Source organism: Arachis hypogaea, chromosome 19, assembly GCF_003086295.3.
Source record: "Arachis hypogaea cultivar Tifrunner chromosome 19, arahy.Tifrunner.gnm2.J5K5, whole genome shotgun sequence".
Taxonomy (NCBI): domain Eukaryota; kingdom Viridiplantae; phylum Streptophyta; class Magnoliopsida; order Fabales; family Fabaceae; genus Arachis; species Arachis hypogaea.
Window position 1 is genome coordinate 8,440,306 of NC_092054.1, and position 22,172 is coordinate 8,462,477.

Here is a 22,172-nt window from a genome sequence, read left to right on the forward strand (position 1 = left end):
GTGAAAGTAAGTTAGTCTCAAGATCTTTTTCTTTTTTAAATTCTATAAAAAATATTTTGGTTAATATTAAAAAAAAATTTTCAAAATTTTTTTCATCTAATAGATTTAATTCTAATTTGATTAGTGATATACATATTTATTAACAATAAATCAAATAATATGTGGAAATTTTTTATTTTAATAAATTAAATAAATATTTTATTTTCTGAAATAAATAATTTTAAAAATTATTAGAAAAATACATAAGCATCTCTTATCTTATTTATACTGTAAACAAGATAATTTTACTCGTATCGATATATGTGTATTTTTTCAATTTTCATATATCTCCTTACAATGAGATACATAAAAAATTATCTCGTTTATAGTGTAAACGAGATATGTGTATTTATAAATATAAAAATATAATTTTTGAAAATAATAAAAAATATTAATAATTTAAATTAAATCAAACTCTTAAAAATAGAATGATGGTTATCAGTGGCTAAGAAAAGGGGGTTGAATCTTAGCCCCTTTTTGCTTGATAATACTTGTTGACCTTTGAAACCACTTCTGGAAACTTTTTGTCTTTTTATCTCGTGACTAGCCATGAGACTTTTTCTTTTGTCTCGTCCCCAGCCACGAGATTTTTCTTTTTGTCTCGTCACTTGGCACGAGATATTTTTTCAGACTTAGCTCCTGTGCAGTAGAAACAGAAATGGAGTAGAGAAGAGAGAAAATTACACCCAAATATATCCTGGTTCAGCTACTAAGTGCAGTGCAGCCTACATCCAGTCTCCATCACAACCATGATGGAATTTCACTATAATCTTCTTGATTACAGACTGTAAAGTGTTAACCCAACTTATAAGGGGATTCCCACAGAATCATGAAACACAACATAGATGAACAAAAGAACTTTAAGGACATCTATGGCTTTTTCTTTTAATTTTGCACTCTCTGTCTTTTTTCGCTCTATGGCTTTTTCATACAAACCTCACTGTTTGCCTTTTTTCCATGAGACTCAAGACATGACAAAATTAAACAGAAAAATACTAAACAGAATACATTGAAGAAGAAGAAAATCTGTAAGCTTAGGTAGCTCTGAGAATCCTGTGCCTTGCACTCTCATTGCTTACTTCTAACTCCTTGCTCCAAACCGTGGCTGTTCACTCTTTTTTATAGAAGAGAGAAGTCTCCACCTTTGAAGCCAAAACCCAAGCCAACTTCTTCTTCCTTCAAGAACAAAACCGGTTCGGCTAGAGAGAGCAATAACCAACATGCAATTACCTCTAGTCCTTCCTTGGTCATCACTCTTCATCAATCCGAGCGCTCCATCCTTGTCTTGCTCTCCAAGATGGATTTCTGGCCCTTGATGCTTCATGATGGTGATAGCTTCATCTGCTCCACTTTTACTTCCTCCCTCACGTAACCACCCTAGCTACCTTCTGTGATGAGTGAGCTCAAAAGCAGAGACAAGCCATCCTCTCCAAGGATCTTCTCCTTGCTGGCCGAAATCTTCCTTACCCATTTTTGGTATGGAGAGGCTGAGATTTCATCACCATATCTTTTCTTTCATGGTTGAAGATCTTAGCCACTACATTTTTTATGTTTTCTTGCCATCATTGAGATGGTCTTGTAGCTTGCCTTCCCTTCTTTTTGATAGCTCAAAGTCTCCATGGTTTGCTGTGTAAGGACCGAAGAGAAAGAAAGTGATGAGAGAGAAGAAAGACATTTGAACATCATTGATTTAGGAAAGAGAATGAAATTACTTGAAATGATTCTTCCCTTGTTGAGTAGCGTGTAGCATTAGATGCTGCAATCAAATTAGATGTTCTTTTTTCTCTCTCATTGTTCCCATGCAATAAATGATAATTGAATGAATTTGGAATCCATCACATGGTAATAAGCTTAGATCCGTTGGAAGGCATAAGGCAAATAATAACATTTGCTTTCCTGATGAATTATTTTCGGATCATGCATTGGGTCATGTAGCAACACTTGTTAATTTGGGCTTGTAGCAATAATAGTTCAATTTTGGCCCAAGATAACAACTTGCTTCAGCCAAATCAATTTGGACATTATGTTTCAAGGCTGAGCTATAAGTAACAAATTTGGGCTTGCCAACTTTCTTTTATTTCGGCCCAAAAAGGAATCTACACAGCAAAAATTATTACAATTAACATACTTTAATAAAAAATAAATTAATAATTTTGCTGTTAATAATGTTTGATCATCATCAATTTAAATTAGAGTTTTCCAAACTCATCATAGAATATTTTAAATAATAAGAAAGATAAACAGTTTCAAATAATAGAAAAGATGAGCAGTTTTAAAATAACAGAAGAAATAGGTGGTTTTAACTAATTAATTAATGAATTTGGTCTAGTGATTAGCTCACTAGTTTGCTTAAACAAGTATTGGGGGGTTCGAATCCCGCCCTGTTATTATTTGAATTGATTTAGTGTAAATTCTAATAAAAAACGTCAGTGGATGAAAGTAGTACGGTTAAGATCGTCCACCTTCCATATTAATTGAAATGTTCTATTTTTAAGAGTTTGGTCTAATTTAAATTATTAATATTTTTTATTATTTTTATAAAATATATTTTTATATTTATAAATACATATATCTCGTCTACATGATAATAATTTTTTAAATTATTTATTTTAATAAATAAAATATTTATTCAATTTATTAAAATAAAAAAAACTTAATAAGTTGTCTCTATGGCACAGATACAATGTCACACACTCTCTTTCTTTTTGTGGGTCCAATGAATCAGTACTCTAATTAATTTTTTCTCATTCAAGAACCATCAGCGTAAACTACTAATACATTGACACCTATCCTTTTACACATATAGAAACAATTTCATTTCTACACCATAGAATGCACCATTTAATTATTAACTTTAGAAGTATTTGTATTACCTCTGCTACCCCTGGTACAATGTCATCATAAATCACCATGGATCACCTTTTGATATAACTTTCTCTGCCTGATTGAGGTGTCTTCTTTTATTTTGTTACTTTATAAATATTTTCTTATTTTAGAAATTTTTTTCCGTATTATTTATATTTTAAGCAACTATTTTTTCACTATTTATACATTTACAAATTTCATGTGTAATAGAAAATTATTAAATTAAAAATGTTTAAAAACAAAATTGAAAGCTAATTTGAGATTTACACTAAAAGATGTTCCACTCACAATTCTACTTAATTGGAATGCAAAATTAAACTTAAAAAAACGAAAAACAAAAAGCGCAACAGATTAATTAGGAACGCTTAATTGGATTAAGACCGTAAGAAAGCATCAAATTAGCTGTGCTGGAGTGAATTAAAAAATGAGCCTTTGAGAAGGAGCAGAAGCTTTTTTTTTTTGAATTATGAAAAAAAAAAATAATTTTTTTGAAAAATTAATTCATAATCTTTTAAAAAAAATAAAAATATACGAATTTTTTTGTTTTTTAATAAGTTATTTTATTATTTTTGTAAAAAAATTAACTTCAAAACAAAAAAGATATACTTTTATTTTTGGTTCTGTAAAAAATATTTTCTGTTTTTGTTGGAAATACTGGTCTTCCACCACCATTTTCACACTAGGTTCTATTTGTTAAAAGACCTTTCATCATTATTTTCACGCAATGTTTCATCTGCTAGAAGTACGAGCACTTCACCACCATTTTCACATTTTCACGTAATGATTCCTACAGTGGAAATATTGATCCTCCACCACTATTTTTAGACAATGTTTCATCTAAACTACTTATTGCATATATTCCTTCCAGGTATTTTTTTAAAAGCAAGATCTTAGGTTTATACAAGTTAGAATCATTGGTGCTGGCTTTATACAATTTTATTTCACGGAATGACATAAGCCATGAACAATTTAAGAAATTTTATGAAAATTTTAATTTCATGGGTGAAGGTGAAGTAGAAGAACTAATTTTTAATGATATTACGTGGGAAAGCATTAGAAAAATGGAACTAATAAAAGAGTAAATAAATAATCAATTGCCTAATCAATTGTAATCTTAGTGATTAGGTGATATAAAATTATTCAATATTATTGAAAAGTATTTGTTATCATCGTTATTTAATATTCATTCTCTTGTGTAAAAAAATGTATTTTTTAAATTATTTATCCAAACACTATAATTTTAAAATAAATATTTTTATAATTAAAAATCTAAATACAAAATAATTTATTTATAAGATGTTATTAATAAAAAAATTTATGCTTTAAATTCTTTTTTCAAAAAAAATTATTTAAAGTATTCTTGAATAATTGGATCAATAATGTATCAACAGTACAAAGGATTCCCAAAACCATTACCATAGAAAAAGGATCTGTGATAGGAGATTGTGGGTTCTGGGATGGGTTAGAGTGGATTTGAAATTTTCAGTGGCGGAGAGAATTATTTCAGTGGGAGTTGGAACTGGTTCATCAACTGCATGAGAGATTGAGGCCAGTGAAGCTATCAACCGGTAGAGAAGATAATCTTGTTTGAAAATTTGATAATAAAGGTATTTTTTCTACTAACTCTGTAGTGTAGGTGCTGCAATCGGAGACTCTTTCGCAAGTGATTACGAGCTATAATTTCACAAGTGTTATTTGGAAAGGGTTGGTGCCTCCAAGAATCGAGCTATTTGGATGGTTTGTGCTAGTTGGTCGGGTAAATACTAAAGAGAGGTTGAGTAGATTAGGCGTCATCCAGCAGAGTGACAATATTTGTGTCCTGTGTAAAAAAGAAATAGAATCTGTGCAGCATCTGTTTCTTTTTTGTGAGTTTACTTGGCAGGTGTGGTGCGCGTGGTTAAGGTGCTTTCATAAAGATTGGGCAGTCCCAGGAACCATTAAAGGTTTGTTTGAGAGTTGGACTGGCATGCTTAATACAAAAGAGGAGCAGAAGAGGTGGCTGACTGGATTCTTTGCAGTGATTTGGAACATTTGGATGGAACGCAATGACAGAATTTTTAACAATAGAGCAACAGGTGTTGAGGTCATTCAAGGCAGAACATTTATAAGCTACAAGGAGTGGACTGATATTGATCCTTTTGGTTGTTGATGGCTATGCCGAAGATGACAGGGGATTGATCACATTCGTTTTTGGTTTTGTTTTGATGGTTTTATAGTATTTTTAATTATCTGTTGCTCCACTTTAGTGTGTTGAGCTTTCTTTGTTTTAAAAAAAGAAAAAGGCCGAAAAAACAGACTAAAATTTTTCGAGAATGGTTACTTTCGACTGTATTTGGAAGGGAGATTGGAATTGGAAGATAAAAATTGAAAGAATGAGATTGAATTAAGTTTTTGTATTGTGTTTGGTGTAAAATATATATTTTAATATTATATTTAATTTAAAATAAACATAAAAATTGAATGATAGATTTAAAATTTTTTTATATAAAATATTATTAAATTTTAGTCACTGTTTTCAAAATTTTAGTCTCTTGTATTTCTATTTTTTGAAAGTATGGAAGAGATTGAAATTTTAAAAAAAGAGATTGAAATTTTAGTTCTAATCTCTGACTACCAAATATAATACTAAATTTTAGTCTTTCAATCTTAGTCACTAATCAAATGCTATCTTCAAATCTTTTTTTCTCTCAATTTATTTTATTAAGTATGATTTTAAGTAGGATTAATAAAAAATATGTAAAAGAAAATATTAAATAATAAAAAATTATATTTAATAAAATAATTGAGATAAAAAAAATTAAATTTTGAGTGGATCAATGGTCAAAATTTACTAAAGTCTTTGGTAAGAAACATAATGCTTTAGGAGAAGGTTAAATTAGGTTTGTCTGCTTTTATAAAATTATGGTAAGTTATTTAATTAAATTGTTTAGAATTTAAAATTATAAAAATATAATTTTTTAATATTATATATATATAGAAATCGGTACAGGTGTAATAATTTTAAAATTAAATGTAAATTTGTGTGATGACTAAAAATTGCTGTGTTTTCTAAAAAAATGGATTATGATGAAGAAATCGTCAGAAACTACAGATTTACATTTTATAATGATTTTTGTAGATATGTAAATATTTCAAATACGTATATAATATTAAAAAAATTGTAATTTAATAATTTTAGATTCCAAACAATTTAATTAAATAACTTGACCTAAAATGATAAATTATAGTAACGTGATGTCTGGACTGAAATTATTGGAAATATTTTAATATTTCTGCTCTTATCTATTGCTCAATGTCTCCTTCGTAATTTCGTATACATCAAAACAGTAGTTTCTAGCCAGTTTCCATTCCCTTTGGTTTTGTTTTCCACTTCACTCATCTTGAATTAATCCATCACTAATTGGTTTTGCCGTATGTCTTCTGGAATAATCAAAATTGGCTCAATATTCATACTGTGTTTTAACAAGACTTGTTTGGCCCTAATGATTTTTTATACAGTTCATAAAATGGAGATATATAATTTAAATGAGATTGAAACGTAATTTTAGAAAAATATGAGGTGCATTTGTAAATCAAGATTGATGATTTTGTTTCGTAAAAACCGCGCCTCTAACATGAGTGCTTTTTTGGATTTTTTTTAAAAATAAAATAAAAAAATCCAAATTTTTTCAAACATTATTTTTGTTACCCTATATCTAAAATTTTATTTATTTCTAATGTTTATATTAAAAATAAAAATAAATTTAAATTAGTGAATTTTAATTTATAATATAATAATAATAGTACGAATATTAAAAATAAAATAAAATTATTTTATATATAGTACGAATATAAATTAATTATTTTTTTATTTGTAAAAATTTTAAGAGGTTTGAGTTTGTTATCGATGTAACTCGTATGATAAATTTTATTTTAAAAAATTTATATATATATATATATATTAATTGATGAGTGTGACATATTTTTTTATATAAATAATTTTAAAAAAAATCTAATAGTTAATCTATTACCTATTTGTTTTTAGTCCAATCTAAATATTTTTTATTGTTTTTGAAAAGAAATTTTTTTAAGAATTTAATAATATGTGACGAAGAATACCGAATAAATTATATAAAAATTAATTAAAATGTAACACAAAAATATCTTTAACAAAAGATGAAATGAGCATTTTTATTTTTATTTGAGTGTTCGCAAATAGAAAATAACAAATAGAAAGAGAGAATAGTATCTTTAGAAATATAATTGAGAAGGACTGAGACCAAAAAGAAAAAATAACTGGGAAGAACCCATTTTGATGGCACTGAACTATTGAAGGCACTAGAAGCTATTCTTTGGCATTCAAGTTTACCCATCTTCAGCAATAATGATGTGCAGTTGCTATATTTCTATTATGAAGAAAACAATAATACTATGTTAATTAAAAAAAAAACCCAATATTAACAAAATGGTAGACGGAAAAATATATATAAAAAACAGAAGATACTAACATGATATAATATTAGCTAGAATATCCAGTCTTAGGTTATTAATAAAAGAAATATAATCAAAATATGTACCTTTAAACTGAAATTGCTCATAAGAACTATAATTGTAAATGGACTACACATTGTACCCCAGTTTGATCTCCGCGCTAAGAAAGCCTCCATCAAATTGAATGTGCAAAAGTTGTTCTAGTTTTTTCCTGTTCATTTTTTTTAAAGAGGAAAATATTATTAGCATATCTTGCTGGCTAAAGCATGCATAAATTAAATTAAACTTATTTGCTTAACACTCAGTTATAGTAACCAATTAATTAATTAAAAGGTTACCTCAAGTTTTCTACTGATTCAACTTCCATTAAGCTATGCTTAAATTTCTTTGCTGGAGGAACTAGTTCTTCTCCTTCATCATCAGATTCCAAGTCTTTTTCTTCTAACTCGAAAACTTGCCTGCTTCTCTTGAACCTGCACACTCTTGATTCCTTCTCCATATTTGTGTATATCCAACGGATGCCACACTCTTTTATCACCACTTCCTCCTTATTTGGTAGCCGAGCAAAGAACTTAACTTCCAGATTTGCATTATTGTCATCATCATCAATGGCCTTTCTTCCTCTGATTATTTTCATTATCTGCTTACAGCATTGGGAATCATACCATAATAACACATGATCCGACATAACATTCATCTGAAAGCCATGGTAAAAACTGCAGCCCCATCCTATTAAGGACGAACTTGCTATATGGGTCCTTTGACCCCAACTTGTTTCCAAGTAACATTCAAACCCAAACCTAATGTCAAGGTCACCAGTATTACATGGTGGTATTGGAGGAAGAGCCAAGTAGAAAATGAAACCAGAGAAATTGGAACTTAGTGGCAGTTGAATGCTGATGGAATTTTGTGAAGATCCATTATGGAACAAGTCATCAAGTTTACTTCCTCTAATTGGCAAGAAATAACAAATCTTGCCAACGTTGGCGTTATCCTCACTAAGAAAGCCATCACCATCATCAACAACAGTGCATTCTTCAATTCTGTTTTCTGTTCTTGTTGCTGATAGTGATTTTGCCTTGATTTCCATCCTAGCAATGGCATCTTTCAAAATGGTATTGTATGACTCTTCATCCAACATCACGCAGTTTAGGAATATAAAAGTAGTACCATGCTGTATTTTCAGTTCTTCTGTATTGGAACCTGACACTGTCCTCAAAGATTTGCAGTCCCAGACCTTGAAGTCATGAACGGAAGGTGGAAGCGCTGGTACATGTTGTAACCTTTCACAATGACAAAGTATAACAACCTTGAGCCGCGGAAGAGTCTTAATGTTTTCTGGAAAGGAAGTGATGTTAGTGTTATGTAGGCTTATCAACAACAATGACGATAACAAAGAGATTGTGTCTGGGAGTTCAGTTAAACTTTGACATCCATCAAACTTCAATTCTTTTAGATAATGGAACATAGGGCTGGGTAGTATTCTGCGTAAGGTGGCCACTGAGTCACATTCTTGGTTGTTAGGGTCTGAAAGCATGATTTGATTGGTGTACTTTTCAGGAAGATCCATGAGGAGATCGCTGATTGGAAAGGAGAAGTTCACAAGATGTTGAAGATGCACAATTGATGATGGTAGTTGTTTCAAGGCAGTTGACCTCAAATGGACATGAATATCAGAATGGTCTTTTGAAATTGGGATTGAGAATTCTTCCAGATTTGGGCAGTTGTAGGCAACAACTCTTTCAAGGGATGTTGAACAATTGTTGCTGCTTAGGCTCTTAATTCTTTGCATCCATACACACATAACCCTGAAAGCTTTGGAAGAGAGAAAATAGAAGGGTGAAGATGAGTTAATTTGTCACAACCATTCACCCACACTTCTTTTAGATTTGGAGCACCGGATAAATCTGGACACTCTATCATTCGTTTCGAACTAGCCAGATAAATTAGCTCCAAACTTGGAAAATTCTGCAACAGCATACAATGGACCATGTAAGTTAAGTTGTAAACTCTAATAAACAGATAGAATTATTCTTGTATAAACACATAAATTTTAATTAATATGTTATTTAACAGAAGGTTTATACTTTTTCTTAAACTTATTGTCATGGATAAATTTAGTAGGAAAAAAAACAAAAAATACTATATATATATCAAAATCAACCACTAATATCAATTATCAATATATTTGTGTATAAATACATATATAATTAATATATTTTAAATATATATTTATATTTTAGTATATATTTTATATTAATAACTGATTATGATTTTTGTGTACACCTAAGATTATTGAGAAAAAAAATTACCAGGGGCTCATCCCAAAGCTTTTCAAGATCACTATACGGCATGGAGAGTTCAACAAGCTTGCTTGGCCAAGAAGTGGTTGATAGAGATTTTAATGGACATCCATCCCATTGAATGTATCTCAAGTTATTAGGCAACTCCAGAGCTGTTGGAAGACTCAATGTATAATCAACTCTCTTTTGTCCATAGCCATTGTCGTTAGCAAAAGCAAGTAACCTTAGCTTTGGCATCTTTCTAAGTGCATCAGAGCTTATACATATTTCTGTCCGCTCAGTCATATCCAAATATATGGTTTCAATTGTAGCGGACCCCTACCAAATAAATATAATAATAATCAATGTTAGTGTAACTAATTTTTCATTATTATATAGGCTATATATTTTATTAAAAAAACATTTGTTCTATTAAAATGTCATTCACTTACTTCATCATTTTTTAATATGTCGCAAATTTCATCTCGGTGCCACACTCTACTACGCTTTCCAGGATTCTTGAGAGATTCTTCGCACACAATTTTGTGACCCATTTCCTGTATCAAGTCATGCATTTGTATGTTTTTATTGGTAGCTATTGATATAAGAGCCTTGTCTAAAAGGTTTCTTATTCCAATATCTGCAAAGAAGCCACACTCATTCAATATTCTTATCACTTTTTCTTTCTCTTCTCCTTTAAAAAAACATGCAATATCTAGAAATATATCCTTCTCTGTATCATCTAATTCATTGAAACTCAACCTCAACACCTTCTGAATATCTGCATTAGGAATCCTCTTTAGTTTTGTCAATGCATTGTCCCATTCCTTTTCAGTTTTGGAATGAAGAAATGACCCCAAAACTTTCAAAGCTAAAGGATTTCCTCTGGCATAAGCAAGTGCCCTTTTTGATAGCTCCCAGTATTCATTTTCAGGAGGATGGGTTCTGTTGAAGGCATTCAAGCTGAACAGTTTGAGAGAGTTCTCATCATTCATTTCTGTGACTTGATGGATATGATCAACCGATCTACTCAGAAGAACATGCTTATCTCTGGTGGTAACAATAACTTTGCTACCAACTCCAAGATAATCTTGTCCCACTCCAAGCAAATTTTCTAGAAGCTCAGAAGTATTCACATCATCTAGCACAATGAAAACTTTCTTACGCCTCAATCTGCGGAGTATAGCAGCAGACACAATCTTTGGAGTGGTAATATGAACATGTTCGTGCAGCAACTCAGAAAGAAGTCTATTGAAAATGTAGTTGAGGCCATGCCTTGAAGATTCTTCTCTTACATTGGCCAAGAAACAACTACCCTCATATTTGGGAGAGAACTCTTGAAAAATAGCAGCTGCAATAGTTGTTTTTCCTATGCCGCCCATGCCCCAAATTCCAATGGTTCGAACCTCCTGTGAGTTGATCAATACAGATTCAATGCAAGCATAATTTTGATCATGTATAAAAGGGCTCCTGAGTTCATTTGTGTATTTCTGATCCAATTTCCGAATAATCATTTGGACTATGCCTTCAATGAGGTCAGATTCAGTCCTGGCATGTGTAATTTAACCCAAAAAAGGTTAAAATGTATACACACCAAAGAAGAAAAGATTGAACAAATGGCAATAAAACCAATTAATCTATATTCTATAATTCCTTTTTTTTATGATTTTTGAAGATCTATATTCTAATTAATCTACCAATTCTTGTTAATTATTTCATTTTTAGTCTAACAATTGTTATTTATTTTTTAATTTCTTAAATAAAATTTATTATAAAAATTAATCTTAAAAACATTTTATATTAATTTAAAAAATTCAGTGTTATTTAAATTGATATTAGTTAAAATTATTAATTTTTAGTCTATTAATTTAAATAATTCAATTATTTTTTCTCAAATCTTCTAATTTATTTATTAATTTAATTTTATTCATAGTTTTTGTGTTTATTATTAATAATCCATATTTTTAGTCACCAAAAAAAATCCCATATTTTTAAAACACGCTTTTTAAACTTTAACTAAATAAACAACTAAAAGAAAGTTGTTTTTACCTCATTGTACGAGTGACGATATAATTAAGGTAGTTAAGATATCAATCCAGGATTTGAGTAATGGGAAGGGTGAGATATATAAGGTGCAATATGAAAATAAAAAAAAGCATAAGTAAATAATTTTTAATCAGTTAATATTAAATAATTATAATTATAATTAATAATTAATAATGTTGTACTTTTAAAAAGATAAAATTTAAATAATTATTAATTAATAAAATTAATTAATATAAAATATAATTTAAAAATACTTGTTAATTTATTGTTAGTTAAATTTTTGTTAATTATCTAACAGAATTAAATAAAAATTAGTTAAAGAGTAATTTGTAAGCCATTAGAAAATTTAGCAATTGAGCCAACAATTTAGTTAATTGAGTCTTGTATACCTTTTACATTTGAACTTGGAATCTAATTCAACTTTTATACTCCTCCCCTTAAATGAAAACAAAAAGTTATTCATAGAATAGCTAGCATCAATGGTATAATTTTAGAGGTAAACATTAAATTGATATTCGAAAAATTTTGATTAATAAAATGATATTTAATTTTTGTTATTGACAAAAAAAATTTAAAAAATTTTAAAATTTGACAAAAATAATTAATTTAAAATTTATAAAGTAGTGTTTTAAAAAAAGATTGAGATTTAGAGACAAAAACAGAAACTGTGCATATTAAGTAGTATATATTTTAGATGGGAGCCACTCAAATAAAGACGCCTAAAACGTTTTTTTTAAGATGCTTTTCAGTAATTATAATTTAACATATATAATCGATTAAATCATGTTATTTTTGTCAAAATTAGACTAGACAAATTGATTTAACCGAAAAAATGGTGAATCAAATCTTAATTGATCTAAATTAATATTATTATTTTTTATAAAAAATAACTACAATAACCTTATTATAGAGAATAGTTAAAATACTCTTATTATATATATATATATATATATATATATATATATATATTAATTTTAAAAATTCTAAATTCTAACCCTACAGTAAACAAACAAAAGAACTAAAATTTAGGATTGTCAAAATAAATATACATAATAGAAGTATTTTAGTCATTTTTTATAATAGGATATTGTAGTCATTTTTTATAAAAAAATAATATTAATTTAGACCAGTTTAAGATTTGATTCACTATTTTTCAGTCAAATTAATTTATCTAGTCTAATTTTGATAAAAATAATACGATTTAATCGATTATATGTATTAAATTTAATTATCGAAAAACATCTAAAAAAAGGACGTTTTAAGCGTCTTTGTCCAAGGCTCCCATTTTATATGAGAAAGTTTAGGGGCCAGTAACTTTTGTGTTTTGTGGCCAGCACTTAACCATCAAAAGAAAAATGAGTGATCTCTCACCATTAGATGTAATATCACACCATTAAAAACATTACTGATAACTAATTAATGGTTACAAAACACAAAAATTACTGCAACTAACACTCCTCATTTTATATTTGTTGTGCATGTGCGGCGTGCTTAAGTTTATGATAACGCTAATTAAATATTATAGGCCATGTGTAGAGGAGAGGCAGGGTTGGACAAAAATATTATTATAACTCTATTTTAATGGTGGGAATACATGGAACTTCTTAATCTTAATTATTAAAGTGTTTAAATTTGTGGTCGACCCTAGATAGCCCCTTACCAATGCAACAAGTACCCTTTTGTTTGGTGTGTTAGGAAGTAGCTTGTTAAGACATGCATGTAGTTAACAATTATAATTACAGTGAATTATATTTATTTTACCTGCTATGGTGATGATTATATTCGAAGCCGGAGATATTGGCTGCATGGAAGAGTGCCTTCCTCCACTGCCGCACAAGGCGATAATCCAAATTTCTGTCATAATCTGCGAACACACTGTAGTAGCTTCCCGTCTGCTTCCGAACATGCGTGGGTTCAATCCTGTAGAACACAGGAATAATATGGTGGTGTCCCTTTTCCACCATGTTTGTGAGTTCTATGATCTCAGCAAGCTCCCGCAAGCACCACTTTGAAGACGCATAGTGCTCTGAGAAGATGACCAGATACACCGACGAGTCTCTTATGGCTTGCACCAGTTCTTCCCAGATCTCACCACCTTTCTCAATTCTATAATCTATGAATGTTTCGATCTGGTTTCTGCACAGAGCGGAATGAAGGTGGCTGGTGAAGCCGTTACGAGTGTCTTTACCGTTGAAGCTGATAAAAACATCGTACTTCGTGAGAGGTGGAGGTGTAGGAGGAGAATAAACATCAGAAAAGGCCATTCTTCTTTTTGTTTTCGTGTTGGTTTTTGTTTATGTCTGGTTCGGTGTGGTTTGGTTGTTGTAGCTAGTAGCAGAAACCCTCTTGGTTTCATCTATATATATAATGGGTTTTGCTAGGTAGACAATGAATTTTGTGAACAATACTAATAATAGTCTCTATAATTGATCCAATAAAATAAAAAAAATACTACACTTTTAAACTATCTCCTAAACTCTAATATTAGAATAACTATTTATACAACTAGTGAATTGAACATCTAACATATCTATTGTTCACAATGTTTAACATTCTCATTGTTTACCTATATTTTTTTTATAAGAAAAGTCTTGGGACAAGGAATTTTTTAAAAAATTAGCTAACATTTAACCATAAAAAAAAATTGAATGATCCTACACCATTAAATTTAATTTCACATCATTAAAAACACTATTGATAACCAATTGATGATTACAAAATACAAAAATTACTAACCCTATCACTTCTCTTTTTCATATATAATACATACATGATATGGTTTGGTGCCTTAATGAAGTGATGGTCATGCATAAACTTTGGAACACTATATTGTCGTTAATTAACAACTATAAATTTGCATTATTAATTGAAATATGTCACAAGATTATTAAAATTTATGTTTTAGCTATCACTTTTAACTATTAATTTAATTTTTTTAATTTAGTAATTTAACAACATACTTTAGTTCATATTTTTATACATTAACAACTAACTATTAATCAAAAATAATAAATTCTGAAGACCCTCTAGCATTTTTTTTATTAATTAAGTATTCTATCTAGCTAGTTTCGAATATAAATATAAATTAGAAATAAAAAGTATTATGTATATACAACAAATCAGTAACTAAATTAAAGGTTAAGTTCGATTTTGGTTTTTATGGTCATAGCCAAAATCAAAATTATCCTTAAGATTTTTTTACGTTCAAAATCGTCTCTAACATTAAATTTTGCTTTAAGAGATTGTCCTTTCAGGCCAAAATATCCTTTTTTCCCAATTTTTTCTATCATCTCAATCTTTCATCTTTCACATTTACCGCAAATTTTTTAGCAAATTCAATACAAAAATGGAAAGAACAATAAATCTTAACCAGGGATAAAGGAGGGCAACAACTACGCCAGAGTTTGAAAAGGTGGACAAAGATGGACGAAGAGTCGAGTAAAGATGTGATCGAAAAAGAGAACAGAGAAGCGAATAAACAAACAGATGGCAAAGATATTAGTGGCAGTGATGTAAGAGAGCAAAGACACTGGTGGTAGCGATACCGGTGGAACCAGTGAATTAGCCGAACCGGTCGATTTTTTTAAAAATGCCGATTTTTTACCCTAGGTCCTAAACGGCGTCGTTTTGAGACACAAGAAAAAAAAACTGCTGCCTGACCCGATAACCCAACCCAACCCAATCCAACCCCACCCCTTAAGCATACTGAGACCTCAGTCCCATTATTCACCAACCACCACATATTCAACCCTAATTTCACTTCCAAGTTCTAATCTTCATCCAACAACGAAGGTCACTGTTCTTCCCAGTCTACCACAATCGACGTTGTCACTGGGTAGAAGGACTTCCAACGGGCGGAACAAAAGTCACCGTCGCAGATTGAAGCTGCTACAGCAGCGTCGTCATCTAAACTCCCAAGTTGGTCTAGTCGTCTAGTCGTCTGGTCGTCTAATCGGCATCGTCTGCTCGTCTAGTTGGTAGAAGCTGCTCTGTCAACGTCGTCGGAAACTGCTTTGTTCTGCTGCCATGACCTAGACGCCTTCTCTACTCTCTACCGTCGTGAATTCTTCAATCTTCAGTTATTCAGTTTATTTTTTTATTTTGTTATTCATAATGATTTTGAATTGCTATATTTTACTATTCTGAATTCTGAATTTTGGTTATTGAATGAAATTTTGATTTTGGTTGATATAATTGTAAAAATAATGATAAATTTAATTTTGGAATCTGAATTTTTATGGCTGAAATTTTATTTTGCTGTATGTAATTTGTAATTTGCATATTTGTAATTTAGATGGAACAATCTCAGTGATCAACAGTCACAAGATAGTGTTGTCCAAGAATCTCAAAAGAGTTTTTTTAACCTTGTTTGAAATAATGTTGCTGTCTTTTTATTTTTTGATATTGTGAGTTAATTTTATTAATGATTTTTTTTGTTGTATGTTGAAGATAGAACTACTTATTTTGTTAATTCTTAGCTGTATGCTGGGTTAATAGATAGTGCTGTCCAAAAATTTCAAAGGGATTTCAAAACTATTTAAAATAATGTTGTTGTTGATTTTCTGAAATAATATTGTTGCTGTTTTCTGATTTTGAGTTAATTTTATTAATGGTTTTTCTGTTGTATGTTGAAGATCGAATTACTGATTTTTATTAATTTTTGGTTGCATGTTGGGTTAATAATATTGTATGTTTGTCAATTTACGTGTATTTTGACCTACTTTAGTTATAAATTTTGATGTTTAAAATTGTTTATAAATTTTTATGGACAAATTACGGATAAGTTATTAGATGAAATTGTAATTTTTTGAATTTTATTAAATTAAAAATCATTGAATTTAAGTATTTAAAATTATATATTAAATTTTTAATAATTTTATTTAATATTTCATTAAATCAATTGAACTCCGGTTAAATTTCAATTGAACCATTAAATTAATAAATTAATCACTTTACTAATTTATTGATCGGTCCAATTCTCACTACTTTGATATAAATCAATTTATGCAGAACAATGATAATCATCTACTTATTCTGCCAATTTCTCTCGATTCATTCACTCCTCAATCCTCTTATTCAAGCAACAAGATGTCATTCTAATTTTTTTCAAGGAAAAATTATTATTGAATTATAATCAATTATAGTACTAATCTATAAAAATGTTGATACCTATTCCAATATTTTTTTTATTAATTGAAAAATTTCTAATAATAATATCTTTAAATTACTCTTAATTATATTTCAGTTTTTAAATGTAAAGTTAAATTATTTTGCTTTTTATATTATTCATCACGAAAATCCTGAACACTACTAAAATTCATCCCAATTCTAAATAGAATTATCTGTATCTAATTTCTATGAATTAGATAGAGTTAAAATAAATTGAAATAAATTTTATTTAATTTATATATTAAATCAATGATAAAAATCTTTAATTTAATCTAATAAATTTATATGAATATAACTTAATTAAGGATATCATATGAATATAACTTAATTGCTCGAATAAATATGTGTGCAGTGGTTGATTCACAGCTTGCAGTCGTGACATGCAAGAAACAAAGCAAGCGCGCGCGTGCATTTTTCTTCATAAATTAATCATCATTGAGGCTGGAGAGAACGAAACTTCATCTAGATTTTGTGTTTATACATATCATACATGTCTTTTAACACAGTTTCATTGATGTTTTAGGTTGATTTCAATTATAAAAAATATATAATATATATTAATTGAAATTAATTATTAAAATTATTAAAAAACTAATGTTCTAAAAATATTTAAAAAATTTCTACACAAATATATTAATTAATGGAAAAGTTATAATGATGGGATTAATGTCAGAGAGAAAGTGTGAAGGAAGATGCCCTAGGTTCATGAACGTGTTGTGTGGGATTTGTAAAATATTAAAATAAAAAAATCTAGGAAGTTAGCACTTTTATTAAATTTTGGCAAGCACTTAATCAGTAAAAATAAAATGAGTAATCTCATCACATTATTAAAAACACTAATAATAATTAATTAATAATTATAAATTACAAAATTTACTCACCTCTAATACTCTTTATTAAATAATGTTGAAAGCTTGAAATAATCAACTGTCATATTTAAAATGATGAGATTTATAATAACAGAGTTGGTATGATCTAGCAAGGTTCCATAGATCTCTTCGAGATTTTATGAGTGAATATTTTGAGAAAGCAATGTAAATGTAATAAAAAATTGAAAAGAAAAAAAAACGTATATGGTTCAACTAATTAAATTGAAGAAATTCTAAGTGGTCAACATTTTTTTATTTTTATCTTATATTTAAACTAATAATATTTACTAGCTAATTTTCGTATTTTTATATTGAATAAAATTCTTAATTCCCTAGCATTCTTTATTAAATTAATGTCAAATACAAATCTTTGTATAAACAAAATTTTATCTCGATGATGAATTGATCAGTTTATGATCATTGAAATTCATTAAATGTTAGGCCAACACACAGGTTGAATTCTTGATCCTTTGTATGTATTGTAGATAATATTTTTTTTAATTGAACAAAAACTTATAATAATTATGCAGTTAAAATCAATCATTGTATTTGCATTCACGATACGTAAAAATTTGTCAGTTTTTCTATTTAATTTGGAAAATGTTAGATATTCAACATTTTTTATTTTTTTAATGCATATTAGTTAACTCTCCTTTTTTACGTATTAGTCTTTTAATAGGTTCCATTTAATGATAATAAAAGAATTATGTCAAAAAAATAGAACCAAATACATACTAAAATTTAGAGTAATATCTTAAATCAATCTTTAAATATTTTTTAATCGGACAATTTAATTATTAACAAATTTTAATGATTAAATTTATTTTTAATCTTCTGTTTTATTGGACATATTAATTTTCACGCCAAATTTTAGTAAAAAAAACTAGATAAAATTTCTGTCGTTATTTAATAAAAAATATAAAGATTAATTTATCTATCAAACTAAAACTTTGAGTACTAATTTAATAATTAAAATTTATTAAAGACTAAAACATTTTACTAAAAGATATTTAAAAATTGATTTGAAAAATTTCTCTAAAATTTATACTTCTGCTTCACGTAAAAGTTAGTTGATATAAAATAAATTAAAAAGTGGTCGTGGGGTTGTTGTTAACGGTAATGCCCGAATCAACCCCTCCTCCTAGGATAAGTCCATTGTTTGGTTAAAGAAATAAATAAATAAATAGAGAATTTAGTTAATATATGTATTAAGGTATATGTTAAGTTTATAAATTAAAAATATATATATTTAAAATATAGAGAGGTTTGGGAAATGAATTTTTTCTATTTTTTTTAACATTTGAGAAAATAAAATGTGATTTTTCATATTTAATTTTATAAATAAAATTAAAATTAAATAAAAAAATAATAAAAAATAAAATCTTATACTAAATACTATTCAATTTTTTTTTACGGGAAAGGATCCAGATTTGTCCCTTTCTTCTGAGCAAGTCTTGCTAATAATCTATTAAATTCAAATCTTTCCATAGTTGCATTGACTATTGAGTGACCAATAATTTTATTCTCGGAGAGAGAAGTCGGGTAAAGATTGTCCTCTAATGATGAATGATCTATGGCAAAACGACAACACCCACCAGTCCACCACACATTTCTTCTTTTCTCCACTTTTTCTTTTACGTTACTTTATTATTTATTTTCTTTGTTAAATAAAAACTCGTTTGGGCTTGGTATGAATCTATGAAGCACGGATTTTTCTATGGTGTCAGCGTATCGTGTCGGACACGAATCTGACACCGACACTCGACGGATACTTCAAACGAGCGTATCGGTGGCGTGTCTTTTTACGGTGCAAAATTTTGGTGAAACTGTCACGAATCCGAACGAGTCCGACCCGATTTTGTGGTTTTATGGTCCAATTAACCGATTTTTTTAATTTTTAAATATTTTAAAATCAAAATTTAAATTTAAAAATAAAATAATTAATAGAAGCAGAGTTGATGACAACAGTCCAAATCTGAGTGAGGTTTCGTATTTATCTTTAGATGAACCAAACATAGAAGCTGTGGTATTTGTGGATGATGGACTTGGAGAAAAAGAAATTGATACATTTTCTGTTAGCGAGATGACAAGAGTAGATTAAAATTTTTTATTTTTTTGAATAATTGCATAATTTTTAGTCTTTTTTATGCAACTATATTTCCTCTTATATTTACAATATGATATTTTATTAATTTGATATATTATTTAAATTTTAATTCACAACGTATCCTAAATGTGTCGTATCCAATTTTTTATAAAAAGAACGTGTCGGCGTATCCGTGTCGTGTCGTATCCGTATCGCGTGTCGTATCGGTGCTTCCTAGGTATGAATTTGTCTTCGCTTAAAAAGGAAGATGCATACGACGGCATTGAGAGAGAGAACACGATAACATTGGATACCTATAAAAATATTCGGATGCTTTAATTTAATGAGTATGAATATAAGATGAGTAGTTAAATATATTCAGAGTAAATAGCATATACCCTTTTTTTTCTGTTAGAATTAATTTCTTTATAGATTATCAGTCATCAACCCATTGTTAGTCTACTATTGTTTTGACATATTTTTTGGTGGTAGTCTATTATTAATTTGGACTATGTTATGTGTACAATAAAATTAATTAATAGTATAAAATATATGTTAAAATATAAATATATATTAAAAATAAATTAAATTATACATATATTTATATATAAATATATTAATAATTAATTTTAATAGTTAATTTTAATATACAAATAATATTTTTGTATTAATTTTTATCTGATTAATTGCTAACAGAAATAAGCATGTTTAGAATTTATTAAGTTTATCGATTTATAGGACGGTTAAATCCGAATTATATTTAACGGATCATTTTCTTTTAATTTTTACATTATATATATACTAAAATTAACTATAAAATTAATTATTTATATAAAATATGAAAAAAAAAGTTGCTAACAAAAAATTTTTAGTCATAATTAGTCAAAAATTTCTATAATTTACTTTATTTATATCACTTAATAACAGTTTTATTTTTTAACTCACTCTCTTATTATTCCAATTATCATATTCTTATCAATTCTACTTATTAATGATATTAATTATAATATCATGTTCTTTATTAGTAGGCATTCTTGTAATCAATATTTAATATTCCTTTTATAATTTAATTTTTATATTTAAAAATACATTAAATAATAATAATAATAATAATAATAATAATAATAATAATAATAATAATAATAATAATAATAATAATAATAATAATGGATGGTAATGATAATATACATTAATTGAGTTAATTACACTTGATTCTTTGTTTCACTTAAGGCATTTAATATCAATCAATGGAAATACAAAAAAATTATTAATTCTTTGTTTTCGTTAAGGAATTTACTTGCACTTGATTTTTTGTAATATATACTTTCCATTAATTTAATTATGATCATTCAAAAATTATGACTATAATACCATTGCAAGTAGAATAGTGTATAAGTCAAGAAATTTTACAAGAAGTCGCGTTTATCGTTGCAAATAGTATGACATTTGAATTCGACCTTAATACGGTACTTATGGTAGAAAGTGCTGATGAAGAATTTGAACAACAAACGGACTCACCCGACGAGGTTGTTGTCAGTCAACCAATTTTCGAGAATATGAAAAACCACACTAGCTTTGATGAGGTATGGTAATAAACTGATTTAATATTTTTGTGTGTGTTTTTATGTGCATTTATAATTATATTGTATACTAACTAAGTTCATACACATAATATTCACACGTACATATACATAACATCTATATATAATTACTTACAACTAACATCTAAAAATTAAATTCATGTTTATTTGATATTACATCCATACACATATCATTTTTTAGTTATTGCATATGTAAATATAAAGTTAACACAGATGCTTTTTAAAATTTTATCATATAATTAAATTTTAAAAAATATCATATTTTTAAATTAATTTATTCAATTAATAAATTTACACATAACATCTATAAATTCATACACATAACATTCATAATTTTATATTAATAACATCTATAATTTGTATTCATAATATTTATAATTTTATACCGATAACATTTGATACCTATAAAAATATTCGGATGCTTTAATTTAATGAGTATGAATATAAGATGAGTAGTTAAATATATTCAGAGTAAATAGCATATACCTTTTTTTTTTTTGTTAGAATTAATTTCTTTATAGATTATCAGTCATCAACCCATTGTTGGTCTACTATTGTTTTGATATATTTTTTGGTGGTAGTTTATTATTAATTTGTACTATGTTATATGTATACTAAAATTAGTTACTAATATAAAATATATATTAAAATATAAATATATATTAAAAATAAATTAAATTATACATATATTTATATACAAATACGTTGATAACTAATTTTAATAGCTAATTTTAATATATAAATA

At 27.8% G+C, this 22,172-nt stretch overlaps 1 protein-coding gene across 1 annotated transcript; it reads right to left on the reverse strand.

Moving 5' to 3' along the window:
- Nucleotides 1-7,048: 7,048 nt before the first annotated feature.
- On the reverse strand, nucleotides 7,049-14,004 carry LOC112777817 (disease resistance protein RPV1-like). Its single transcript, XM_072227156.1, has 5 exons — nucleotides 13,464-14,004; nucleotides 10,109-11,204; nucleotides 9,687-9,995; nucleotides 7,713-9,342; nucleotides 7,049-7,585 (listed from the first exon to the last, which is right to left on the reverse strand). The coding sequence occupies exons 1-4, from the start codon at nucleotides 13,964-13,966 to the stop codon at nucleotides 9,145-9,147; spliced, it is 2,106 nt and encodes a 701-aa protein (XP_072083257.1). The 5' UTR covers nucleotides 13,967-14,004; the 3' UTR covers nucleotides 7,049-7,585; nucleotides 7,713-9,144.
- Nucleotides 14,005-22,172: the final 8,168 nt, after the last annotated feature.

Coding starts and splice junctions, on each gene's coding strand:
- LOC112777817 (XM_072227156.1), bottom strand. CDS start 13,966: ATGGCCTTTTCTGATGTTTATTCTCCTCCTACACCTCCACCTCTCACG. Junction 9,996..10,108: donor ACATATTAAAAAATGATGAA/GTAAGTGAATGA, acceptor TTTATTTGGTAG/GGGTCCGCTACAATTGAAAC. Junction 9,343..9,686: donor AGCTTTGGGATGAGCCCCTG/GTAATTTTTTTT, acceptor ATGCTGTTGCAG/AATTTTCCAAGTTTGGAGCT.